Source organism: Heterocephalus glaber, unplaced genomic scaffold (genome assembly GCF_053883595.1).
Source record: "Heterocephalus glaber isolate CG9 unplaced genomic scaffold, H.glaber_assembly_v1.0 deba00001610, whole genome shotgun sequence".
Classification (NCBI taxonomy): Eukaryota; Metazoa; Chordata; class Mammalia; order Rodentia; family Bathyergidae; genus Heterocephalus; species Heterocephalus glaber.
Window position 1 is genome coordinate 39542297 of NW_028258381.1, and position 12670 is coordinate 39554966.

At 42.8% G+C, this 12670-nt stretch overlaps 1 protein-coding gene across 11 annotated transcripts in view; it reads left to right on the forward strand.

The window, feature by feature from the left end:
- The window catches only part of Trrap (transformation/transcription domain associated protein), a 122600-nt gene that overhangs the window by 21402 nt on the left and 88528 nt on the right, over nucleotides 1-12670 (forward strand). For 9 of the 11 annotated variants that reach the window (XM_013070634.3, XM_013070636.3, XM_013070635.3 and 6 more), the window contains exons 13-21: nucleotides 1096-1174; nucleotides 3075-3309; nucleotides 4132-4474; nucleotides 4559-4656; nucleotides 5081-5275; nucleotides 5849-6040; nucleotides 8242-8407; nucleotides 9861-10117; nucleotides 11876-12076. In XM_013070634.3, the coding sequence (XP_012926088.1) occupies nucleotides 1096-1174; nucleotides 3075-3309; nucleotides 4132-4474; nucleotides 4559-4656; nucleotides 5081-5275; nucleotides 5849-6040; nucleotides 8242-8407; nucleotides 9861-10117; nucleotides 11876-12076 (1766 nt within the window). The remainder of the gene's footprint in view (nucleotides 1-1095; nucleotides 1175-3074; nucleotides 3310-4131; nucleotides 4475-4558; nucleotides 4657-5080; nucleotides 5276-5848; nucleotides 6041-8241; nucleotides 8408-9860; nucleotides 10118-11875; nucleotides 12077-12670) is intronic. The other 2 variants (XM_021254779.2, XM_021254783.2) reach the window with 1 other exon arrangement.

A 12670-nucleotide genomic window follows, 5' to 3' on the forward strand; every position in this document is an offset into this window, starting at 1 on the left:
TTTTAACTGTAATTATATAAAATACAAGAAATGTATGTTATAGTTAATATTTACATACCCACTGACATTTTCTCTTAGAGTTAGTTTTTTGACATCTGAACTGATATCAAATGTCATCCCTTTTTTTGTTGTTTTTTTTGAGACAGGGTCTTGCTATATAGTTTCATTTTTTTTTTGGGGGGGGGTACCAGGGATCGAACTTGGGTCCTTGCGCTTGCACAGCAGGCGGCGAAACTACTGAGCTAAATCCCCAGCTGGGTCTTGCTATATAGTTCAGGCTGGCCTTGAACTCACTACTTAGCCTAGGCAGGCCTCGAACTCATGGCGATCCTCCTGCCTCAGCCTCCCAGTACTGGGATTACAGGCGTGTGCCACCATGTCTGGCTACGTCATCCAATTTGCAGTTCTAAAGAGTGAGTGAATAGAGAAAATTAATTATTTAACACAGTTTGGCATTGTTCTAGAGATTCTGCTTTTGGACATGGAAAGGATATAAGACTTAATTTCTTATAACTTCTCCCTTTATATGTAATTTTTTCTCATCCCTGTAGCTGATTTTCCAGAATTTGGTATCTGGAGTTTCTCTCCTTTTGTTTCTCCAGCCTGTTGTGTTCCTTCCTCTGACCTCAGAAGGCACTGCTTGCTGCTGCTTGCATTTGGCACATCTCTTGGTGCTGTCTTGCTTTGGAAGATAAGCAGAAATGTGCAGTATGTCTCTCCAGTGTACACATTTCTTTTACATCTTTGACCCTCAGTAGCTATTTGCTGATGAAAAATGTGTACTTTGACTTACTGAGGCCAGCTGTGTGTCAGTCTTGTTCTAGAATCTAAATGTCCTTTTGGATATCTGTTTTACTTAGTCCATTCTAACACTGAAGATGACCCTAACACACCTTTGGAGACAGGTGGCTTGTGTAGCTCAGCAGAGCCAGTGGCTTGGGCTGATAGCATGTTCACCTTTCTGGTCTCCTTTCTGCCCCTTTTCAAGACTGGGTTGTATGTTGGGCTGCAGACTGGCTGCTGCAGATGTGCTGGGAAGTTATTTAATATGTAATTGGTCTTGTCAGTAACATGCAATTGGTATCTGTGTTCTAGAGTTCATTCCTTGCATGGACAAGCTGTTTGATGAATCCGTACTAATCGGCTCAGGATACACTGCTCGGGAGACTCTGAGGTATGAGAGTAGACCCTGATACTTGGTTGGTTAAATGCCAGCAACAGTGATCAGTGGCACTTAATATTATAGGGCTCTTGGGCCTTAACTCACTCACTGGATTTAGAATAGTAAGAAGTTTTCATTGTTTTATTTACCTTCACTTAAAGGAGGCAATCGGAATAGTTGACATAAATTGCAGGTAGAAATTTTAGATTTTTTTCTTTTCATATAGTGCATATTATTGTTAAAAAGGATATTTAACAACCTACCAAGGCGAGAGAAGGGAAGCAGCTGGGTGTTGGGAAGCTTAGGCTTCAGAGTGCATTCAGGGCCAGCCTGGACTACGTAGTGAGACCGTTTCAAAAATCCTCAAAAAGGTAGTGAGTGTCTTTCAGTCCTGCACAGCCGTGCTGATATTTTGGTTTAGTTCCTTTCAGCCTTTATTTCTTACACTTTCAAAATTATATTTTTAACTGTCATACATAGAAACATAAAAATTGTACATATTTATGGCATGCCATATGCTATTTTAAAACATGTAAACATAATTTCTTACACTTGAAATTTTTTTACAGTTATAAAATACAATAATTGTTACTTTTTCTTTCCCATTTTTAAAATTTTTGGTTTTTTGAGACAGGGTCTTGCTTTGTAGTTTAAGCTGGCCTTGCGCTAGTGAGTTCAACCTGTAGCCCAGGCTGCCCTCAAACTTGTGGTGATCCTCCTGCCTCAGCCTCCCAGGTGCTGGAATTACAGGCGTGGGCCATCATGCCTGGCATTGTTACTGTTTCTAGAGGAGGAAATAATTATCACAATGTAAAATGAATGCTAGTTTTTTTTGTTTGCATTCTTTTGAGGGAGGTAGGATGAATCTTGGAAAAATGTGTAGGGTGCTTTGAATACAATAGAGACTGCTCACTGTTTTTCTTTATTGTTTAACATATTAAAATATTCTTTATAAATTGAGGTTGAGTCTGCCTAGAATTGGACATGAGATTATTTTACTCCTGCTTGAAACCCTCTAATTGCTTTCTCTTGTCCTTAGACAAAACCCAAAGTCTTGACCATACCACACCTATTCCTGCATGACTGAGCTCTGCCCATTTGTCCTAAAATTCTTGTGTTGCTCCCCCTACCTAATTTGCTTTGGCCATGAAGGCCTTTGTAGCTCTTTGGTTACTTTGGGCAGTTTCTGCCTCAGGGCTTTGGTCTTACTTGTTTCTTCCTTCTGGACGTTTCCCTTTTTACCTTATGGCTCCTTTTTGTCCTTAAGGTCTCATCTTTTGCGTCACCTCAAGGGGACCCTTCTGGCCCTCTGTCCTAAGAATCGTTTCCCCATTGGTCCTTCTCACAGTGCCCCCTTGTACAGCTCCTTCAGCACTTACCAACCTCTGTAATTCATTTTCCCCTGGTGTTTGCCTTCTATGAATAAGCTCTATGAGGGCAGGGGCTCTGTTTATGAGGTGTCCTGTGGTATCCTTGGTGCCATGTCTGGCATGTGGCAGATAGCCACATGTCCAGTGAATGAAGAACTAATAGCCTGGGTATTATTCCTCTATCTCTATTAAATGGTCAGAATATGTAAGGTATTAATACATGCTATTTATCAACAGTGAAACCCACTCAGTGCATGGTCAAGCCGCTAATGCTTTCTTCTCAGGTTAGCCCTATGATGTGCCACTGTCTGTCAGGAGCTTCATGACATGCACAGAAGTTAACCTTTTAGCTTGGAAAGTGAACACTTAAGCATCGAGACAAGACTTTAGTCTTCTGGTTATGGAGCTGTGAGGGAGTAACAAGGATATGGGGATCTAGGGCCACATCAGACCCACTCCACCTAGTAGTGACATTTCTGGACAGGTAGTGACATGTGCGGTGGCTGTGAAAAAGTAAGCGCTAGTGGTTTCTCTGCCTGCAGGCCCCTCGCCTACAGCACACTGGCTGACCTCGTGCACCATGTGCGCCAACACTTGCCCCTCAGTGACCTGTCCCTTGCTGTCCAGCTCTTTGCCAAGAATATTGATGATGAGTCGCTGCCCAGCAGCATCCAGACTATGTCCTGCAAGCTCCTGCTGAACTTGGTGGACTGCATTCGTTCCAAGAGTGAACAGGAGAGCGGCAATGGGAGGGATGTCCTGATGCGCATGCTGGAGGTACTGGATGCATGTGGCGTCTGTCCTGTGCTCTTTATCTTGCTCATTGTTAAATGTATGAGTTTTTATTGGCAAGTTTATCAGCTGGCCTAGTTGCCCAGCTTGGGTGCAGAAATTAGACCACTGGGTTCAAATCCTAGCTCTTTCTTGCAGTAGCCAGCTGTGCTTGGGCAGACTGCTTTTCTCTGTATTTGTTCTTTCATCTTACTGATACTAATCATAGCATCTGCCTCTTAGGGTTGCTAGGAGAGTGAAATAAACCTGTGTGCGAGAGCTCTTGCTGTACTTTGGAAGAGTTCTGGAAGCAAAGCAGACACATGATAGCTCAGCCATGGCCATTTCAGCGGCAACCCAGTGGGTGCCCTGCAGAGGGGTAACAGATGGTTCCCAAGGCCAGTGGCAGTGGTGTGGCCCTGGAGGGAGGAGTTGAGCAGACCCGGGTCAAATTCAGGCCCTGCTTCTCAGACCAGTCATTCATTCCTGAGCCAGACTCCCTGTGGAAAATGGAGATGATCATTAGAAAAATCCTGGCCCACTTTTCCCTCAAAAGCTGGCACAGGGGCTGGGGATTTAGCTCAGTGGTGCCGCTGCCACTGCTGCCTGCCTCGAAAGTGCAAGGTCCTGAGTTCAATCCCCAGTACCAAACAAATAGCAAAAGCAACAAAAAACAGCTGGCACAGGAGGTGCTCAGAAATAACCAGCCTCTGCCCTCTTTGTGACTTTAGCAAGTGGTTTTCATGACGTCTTATTCTTCTGTCATCTGGAAGGATTGTTTGGCCTATTCATGACTGTTGTCTTCTCCCTGACTTTTCTTCTCATTAGGTTTTTGTTCTCAAATTCCACACCATTGCTCGGTACCAGCTCTCCGCCATTTTTAAGAAATGCAAGCCTCAGTCTGAGCTTGGAGCAGTGGAAGCAGCTCTGCCAGGGGTGCCCACTGCCCCTGCTGCCCCCGGCCCTGCCCCTGCCCCTGCCCCACCTCCACCCCCTGCGCCAGCCACCCCTGTGACTCCAGCCCCTGTGCCTCCTTTTGAGAAGCAAGGAGAAAAAGATAAGGAGGACAAGCAGACATTCCAGGTCACAGATTGCCGAAGTTTGGTTAAGACCTTGGTCTGTGGTGTCAAGACGATCACGTGGGGAATAACATCTTGTAAAGCACCTGGTGGTAATTCTCCTCTTGACTTAAGAACTGAGATTTTAATAGAGTGAGTTTTGGTCACCTTGATTTATACGCTGTCTCTTTTCCCAGAAGCTCAGTTCATTCCCAACAAACAGTTACAACCTAAAGAGACTCAGATTTACATAAAACTTGTGAAGTATGCAATGCAGGCCTTGGATATTTATCAGGTAAGGAAGTGCCCTGGCACCAGGCTGTTGAGTGTAGAAGACTGCTCTAGAATTAGAGGTGCAGGTGGGGGAATGGGTCTCGAGGTCTGTGACCAGCTGGTCTGTGGTATTTGTACACTCAGGTTTGCTGTTGTGCAACCTAGCATTGAATTCTTCGTGGTAATTCTTCCGAATTGGGAGGTAGTGCAAATGGAATCCAGTAGAAAAATAGGAGTTAGGTTTAATTACTGTGTCTTTCCTATTCTGAACACTAAAATCTGTTTTTTAATTCTTTTCCGAATTCTGTGTGACTAAAGAGAACTTAAGGAGGGGGCATTTATTACCTAATTCAGGCACTCTCTTTAAAGCATGTATCTGATATGATTTTGTGATAGAATGTATTTGTAGCTCAGTTATACCTGTGGGTGATTCTGTCCTATACTAGGTCCAGATAGCAGGAAATGGACAAACATACATTCGAGTAGCAAACTGCCAGACTGTTAGAATGAAGGAAGAGAAGGAGGTATTGGAACACTTTGCTGGTGTTTTCACCATGATGAATCCCTTAACATTTAAGGAAATCTTTCAAACTACAGTCCCTTATATGGTGGAAAGAATCTCAAAAAATTATGCTCTTCAGGTATAAAACTACTTTCTTATATTCTTTTTTTTTTTTTTTTGGTACCGGGGATTGAACTCGAAACTTTGCACTTTCAAGGCAGGCAGTGGAACCACTGAGCTAAATCCCCGGCCCAGTTCCTTATATTCTTTAAACATTCACTTTAAAATTTTTTGCTCATGTGTAAAGTACTTTGTGTTTCATTGGTTTTGAAAATTTTAAAAATAATGTGACTTAAGAATATGCATATACAGCCAAGAAATGTTGGGCCATAATGTTTGAAAAGTTTTCAGAACATCCAGATGCATTGGACCAGTCCTTTGTTTCATAGAAATTAGATGTAGGCTAATGACAAGTTCTTGGATTTGATGAGGAGGGTGGAACAGATTAAGTGCTGGAAGTGAATTGGAGGCTAAAGGGCTCAGTGAGGTGTTTCATTTGTTTCCTTTTGGTGGATAATTAATTTCTTGGCATGTCTAATACAGGTTTGATCTTCTTTTTTTTTTGATCTTCTTTTTTTGGAAATCTTATTTTCTCTGAAAGCTGCTTTAGGGAAGGGATTACTTTTGTCATATGCATTTCTTGTTTTGACAGATTGTTGCCAATTCCTTCTTGGCAAATCCTACTACCTCTGCTCTGTTTGCTACCATCCTGGTGGAATATCTCCTGGATCGCCTGCCAGAAATGGGCTCCAATGTGGAGCTCTCCAACCTGTACCTCAAGCTGTTTAAGTTGGTCTTTGGCTCAGTCTCCCTTTTTGCAGCTGAAAATGAGCAAATGCTGAAGGTAACACTGATTTAGATCTAAGCAGCACTTGTGTTCAGGGTCTTTTTTGTTGCTTTTTTTTTTTTTTAATGTTTTCCGTTTTAACAGAAACTAGTGATTATATGTGAAAAGTGTTCTTTGAGTTAAAGACTTACAGCAGTTAAGGGCCAAGTGTAAAAAACAATCCATGTTTCTAAGCAAGTTCAGTTATGTTTATCTGGTGACTTAATGTGAAAAATTCTGAAGTCTTATGATAAATAACTATGCCATTATTATTGACACCTTTTTTAATAAAAAAATCAAGCTTCTTTTTCTGGATTATACATGTGATGCAAAGTAATATAGGAATAAAAAATGCCTTTGTGAAACTCTAATGAGACAGTTTACTGGAATAGTTCTTATCACATCAGTGACCTGCCACCTTTATGAAGTTTTGTTTCTTCAGCTCTCCATGCAACACATAACAGCACATCTCAGGGCTATTTGTTTATTTGACCATTTACATAAATTGTCATGGGTTTGTCTTCCTTTCCTAGGGTCACACTGGAGATTTATCTCACCATATGTTTTTATATGTGACTAAGTTTATATAATTGGATTTTATTCTTGGAAATGTTAAAACCTATCCATAGTGACATCACTCACTAAAAGCAGAAGAGAGAACAAAATCCTTTTTGACAAAATATTTTTGTTCCTATAGAAAGTTGAGTGTTCTTACCAGTTGTACCTGCAGAGGAATGTTTTCCATAGGGGGAATTTTGAAGACATAAACAAATGGCAGGTGATGTGAAGTATAGTGTTCTGTTTTTAGGTGGTGGTTTCCTTGTTTTATTTACTTTGTGGTACTGAAGATTGAACCCAGGGCCTTTGCAGTGAGCTCTATCCCTAGCCTTTTTGATTTTATTTAGAGACAGAGTCTTGCTAAGTCTCTTAAATTACCCAGACTGGGCTCACATTTTCTGTCCTCTTACCTCAGCCTCCCAGAGTGCTAGAATTATAGGCATGAGGCACCACAACCAGCCAATTTCTTTGTTTTCCCCCAGTTTAATTGTAATAGTTATCAACAGCCTTAATGTTACATTTGTGTCAGTATACAAGGAAAATATTCAGTTTGTTTTAAAGATACAAAATAATTGTAATCTATTTACTCATAATTACTGTCTTCAAGTTTTCCAGTTTTTGCCATCATTAAAAACAACTGTGTTGACCAACAACCAAAAAATCAGAATCAAACCCAATAGGACAAAGCTAATGTTATAATACTGAAGTATTGTTCAAGAAAAATATTCAAGAGGGGCTGGGAATTTAGCTCAGTGGTTCCACTGCCTGCCTCAAAAGCGCAAGGTCCCGAGTTCGATCCCCGGTACCAAAAAAAAGAAAAACATTCAAGAAATAAAATTCGTAAAACTTTTTATCAAGAGAATAGTATATGTAATTGGTTTATTTTGTAAAGTGAATATACCATATTATATGTAATAAGTCTGAAACTAGCAGTGACATTCACAATTCACTGGAATACACAAACATTTCGTGTTAAATTTTTCTTGTGACATTTCAAGATTAAGTAGAAAATAAGCTAATCTGGCTTAAAATGCTTATTAAAGTTACTTACAAGCTAATAAAGTGTTAATGATCATGTGAACATATTTTTAAATTTAGTCTTCTGAAACCTTTTGTATTTTTTTGTTTTGTTTTTTTGGTATCAGAGATCGAACTCGGGACCTTGCACTTGCGAGGCAGACAGTGGAACCACTGAGCTAAATCCCCAGCAAACCCTTTGTGTTTTGAGACTTTCACATTTTGCGTATGTCGTATTTGATTGGTAGTGACATTAGGTGTTTTTAGGTTACTTTTGTGTTTAGAGTATTGCAGGAAGCAGGTTTGCTTCATCTCTGCGACTATGGAGGTCTATAAAAGAGTTGACCGCGTTCACAAGAACTGCAAAGTGGGCAGATGCTCACATTTCTGCCGCAGGTGCCATCTGTCCAATGTCATTGAACTGCAGAATGACATCAGAACCTACTAAATGCTTCTTTCACAATCTGGTAGAAATCAACATATACTTTAAGAGAAATTAATTTGAGTCAAAGGTTGGAAATTCTTGTTTTTTTTCTTTTGGAGTAAACTCAAAAAGTTGTCTTTAATTGTTGGATTGCAGTGATGCATTAGCTGGAGTCTGTTTTTCCGTTACTGTCTGCTAATCAGCCTTTTTCCTGCCACAGCCGCATCTGCACAAGATTGTGAACAGCTCCATGGAGCTCGCACAGACTGCCAAGGAGCCCTACAACTACTTCCTGCTGCTCCGGGCGCTGTTCCGCTCTATTGGTGGAGGTAGCCATGATCTCTTGTATCAGGAATTTTTACCTCTCCTCCCAAACCTCCTCCAAGGTTAGAGCAGTGGCTTTGGTTGCTAGTTGGACTTATGTGTGTGCATGTGTCTTGCTGCCCCTCATCCTGTGAACCTGGCGAAGGTCGTGGTTGTAGTGGGTGGGGCGGGGCATGTGTGTAAACCTCCCTTCCCTTCTTCGAAGGAAGTGAGGCTTAGAAGGGAGCCCTATTAAGGATGGGGTCTGTCCTCCCTAATGAGGATCATGTGGGATTTGAAAGATTTTTAGTTACAAGGATATGACTTGGTTGCGTTTTTGTAGCATTTGGTAAGAAGGTCTAGAAAGAATATAGTTTCTAGAAGGAAATGGCAAGGTATAAAGCTAATTTACAGTTAGTTTATATTTTCTAGTTTCTAATTTGCATAACTAGGATCCTAGAATTCTTGCATTTAGGAATGTTTTCAAGATATAGTTGAAAGGGATCTTGGGTCCATTGAATGTTTATGGAGAATCAACTGATTGGAAACATTGTCCTAGGGTTTTTAAATTCTTTGTAAGGTGAGCTCTTGGGTAGGTATTGAGTTTTTTCACATTTTCCTTGCAAATTCCTTAAAAAGGAGCCATTTACGACACAGTATACCCAGGAGGCAGCTGGGATATGTCTGAGTGTTCAGAATAGAAACCCTTCCCAGATGGCGCCTCCAGCAGGCCGTAGCTAGGCCCTGTGCCCGCGTCTGTCTGCCCATCTTGCTCACCCCGCCTCTCCCTGCTCTTGTTCTCAGTCTGATCCCCCCCTGGAGCACTGCACTCTGCTCTCCCTGAGCGCCTCTCACTAGTTTTGTTAAAGCCAGCGCTCTACTGGCTTCTTACTTTTGTGCTCTTCTTGGCACTTCTCCTCTGAGTTCTGAGGTGGCTCTGCTTCCCTGCACACTCCTCTTCTGAGTCCTCTTCTCGTCGCCCCACCAGTGCTGCACAGAGTGCACCTGGAGTGGGGTCTACTGTCCAGTGTCTCTCTTGGTCCTTACAGGGTCTCGGAAAGGAGCTTAGTGAACGTTTGACAGTACTCATGAAGGTGGGCACTGGTTTTGTAAAAAGGAGTCCTCTACATGCATAGTGAAACAAAGTTGATTTAAAACTCAGTTGAGAGCACAGATGACAGGTGACATCGTACTGGAGCCTGTGTCTCTGAGTTGAGCTAATAAATAAGTTAACTTTTTTTTAGAAACTGGCCTATTTAACTGTTTCTGAGAAACTGCATTGTTTTTGAGATACTGCATTATAAAAATAATATATAATAATTACATACAGCTTGCTATTGGGACTGCAAAAGGGATCGTGAATCTTAACTGCAGATTATACAGCAGATGTAACTGGTAGAGTATGAGGGCACAAAAAGTCTCCGTATAATCTTGGTGTTTATAGTAAAGGGGGGACCAGTAAATGTTTTATTGCTAACTTTGGCGCATGCCTGGGAAGTGGTGCTCCTCTCTGACAGTCTGAAACCCTGTTCTCAGGCCTGAACATGTTGCAGAGTGGCCTGCACAAGCAGCACATGAAGGACCTCTTCGTGGAGCTGTGTCTCACGGTACCTGTGCGGCTGAGCTCCCTCCTGCCCTATTTGCCCATGTTGATGGATCCCTTGGTGTCCGCACTCAATGGGTCTCAGACTTTGGTCAGCCAAGGCCTGAGGACTCTTGAGTTATGCGTGGACAACCTGCAGCCGGATTTCCTCTATGACCATATCCAGCCTGTGCGTGCAGAGCTCATGCAGGTAGGTCTGCCTTCACTGCAGCACCCACAGGGGTGCAGAGGCCCACAGATCTAGTCTGTAGGAGGATTCAGCCACCATTGGGCTCTCAATTTAGAGGCAGGCTCTTTGAAAAATGGAGCACTATGGCTTCATGCTTGCTTGCTTTCGATGTACAAAGCAATACACAGACATACCGTAGGCATTGAATGGGTGCTTGTTTTGCATTATTGCCTCTTTCTGAGAGCTTTCACAGGTGTTGTATTCTCAATAAGCTGATGCGATATGAAGCCAGGATTTATGGGTGTTGCATCACTGTGGTTGCTCCCAGCAGGAACCTCTCTATCCACACAGACCTTCAGTTCTATAGTAAAGAGATGCAGGCTCTGAAGGGAAGGTTTAGGTGTCTGCCCCATCCCACCCTAAGGGAAAAAGAACATCATGAAGAAGATTGTTGTAAAGACATCTTTATTTTTTATTCATTAAAGCTCATGTTAAATATCAGGCTTTTCATGTTTTGCCACTGTTATGATTTGTGATGCATTTGGTAATGAAGGTTTGGACTGTCTGCTGTTTACCCCTCTGCTCCTTTAGCATAGAGCATTTGAGCCTAGATGGGATCATGGTGCTAGCCTTACCTGATGGAGATTGCAGTACCTCCCAAGGACAGGGGTCTCTGGACACAGTGGATTGGAGACTGCATCTTGGACTTTGGGTTAAGGTTGGGAGACTCTTTGCCTGCCTGTGCTGGGATTTAGATCTCAGGTTCCATGTAGGCTGGAATAAGATGGCATAAGGATTAGACCGGAGTCTTGAGGTCTGCTCTTCCTCTTGTTACTCAGAGGATCGACTAGGAGCCTGCTGTGAAAACAGGAGTGTCGGTTCTAGATGGCCAAGCTTGGTCCTGACTCAAGTACAGTCTGTGTGTGCAGAATGTGAGGAAAGGAGGCAGGGCTGGGCAGTGGAACCTAGGAAGCACGAGGTCTGTACCACTCCTTGCCATGCTATGAGGCAGACAGCCCTGCAGAGGCAGGGTCAAGGTCGCTCCTCAGTTTTTGAGGCACAGCAATGGCCCCTCCCTGTCCCCGTGGACAGACAAACGTCACAGTATTGGTCTCCCCCTCCCATCCAGCAGCTCGGGCCTTCTGTGAGTGCAGAGATGGAGAGTGCTCTTTCCGCCTGCTTCTCTTTGTGTAGAGAGATACAGCAGTTTGAGCTGAGTAGCGCTAGACCCTAGCATGTGTTGTTCCAGAAGATGATTTAAGAAAATAGACTCAGTGTGAATTGCAGTCATTTTTAGGACTTAGATAATTTAAGTGAAAAGGACATGGGGAAATTTACTGGGTTTTTGGTACAGTTGAGTCCATTTGTTCTTTCAGTGCAGGGTGAGCCTCAGCGAGTCTGCAGCTCCGTGATTCAGAGGCCTCACCCTCAACCTCAGAAGGGGAGCACAGTGAGCTGCTCTCCTGCCTGCCTTCCCCAGTTTGAAACCTGACTGTGTGTTGCTTCATGAGCTAGCTCTTGAGTCCTGAGATGGACATTTTGCTGCCATGAGCACGGAGGCACATTGGCCTATGTGCTTTCTTGTAAAGATGTGAAATTCCCGGGGGAGGACATCCATTTCTGATAGCATCAGTTTCCTCCAAGAAGGCAGCAGTGTCTGGGTTATAGAGGTGGAAGGAAGAAGTGTCACTGTGTAGCGCTCCATGATGTGAAATTCTGATCCTGAATCATGTGAACCTATTACTTTGAAAGAGCTTCACAAAAGCATGTTGGTTTTAGGCTTTGTGGCGCACTTTACGCAATCCCGCGGATAGCATCTCTCACGTGGCCTACAGAGTACTTGGCAAATTTGGTGGCAGTAACAGGAAGATGTTAAAGGAATCCCAGAAGCTGCACTATGTTGTAACTGAAGTTCAAGGCCCCAGCATTACTGTGGAGTTCTCTGATTGCAAAGCGTCTCTTCAGCTCCCAATGGAGAAGGTAAAGTTGGAAGTCTTTGGGGAGCTTTGCAAAGATGCTCCTTTTTTTTCTTAAGAAAGTTAATTTCTGTTTAGAATAGATAAATAAGACTTGTTTTTTGGGGTGGGGGGATTCCCAACTTAGAGTATGACTAAGTTTTATGTGATGATCTCCTTGTTGACGAGGGCCTCTCAGGAGGGCAGTGGAGAGGTGTCGCCCTGGGAACTTGGGAACCATGGGCCGTTTTCCATCTTTCTAAATGCCGTCCTTGAGTTCTTGGTCTGCTTTGATCCTGACAGGCTTCAAATCAAGTGCCACTGAGAAGACAAGTTGATTCTGCACTTGTCTGTGAACCTTGTCTTTCCACTGCCTAGTTTTCTCCCATTCTCTATCCAAACATAGTTCATGTTCTTTCCATACTGCTCTTACATGTATGTAATTACCATTAATGGTAATGTCTTAGCTGTTAAAGGCTTCACATGATTCTTTTGTGATTGTGCCTCCCTTATCTCCCTGGACAACCTAATTGAAATGAATTAGGATACAAATAATGTGTGTGTTGTTATGTTGCTGTGTAGATTTTTTTTGAAGAAAAAATGATGTAAACCTTTTTCT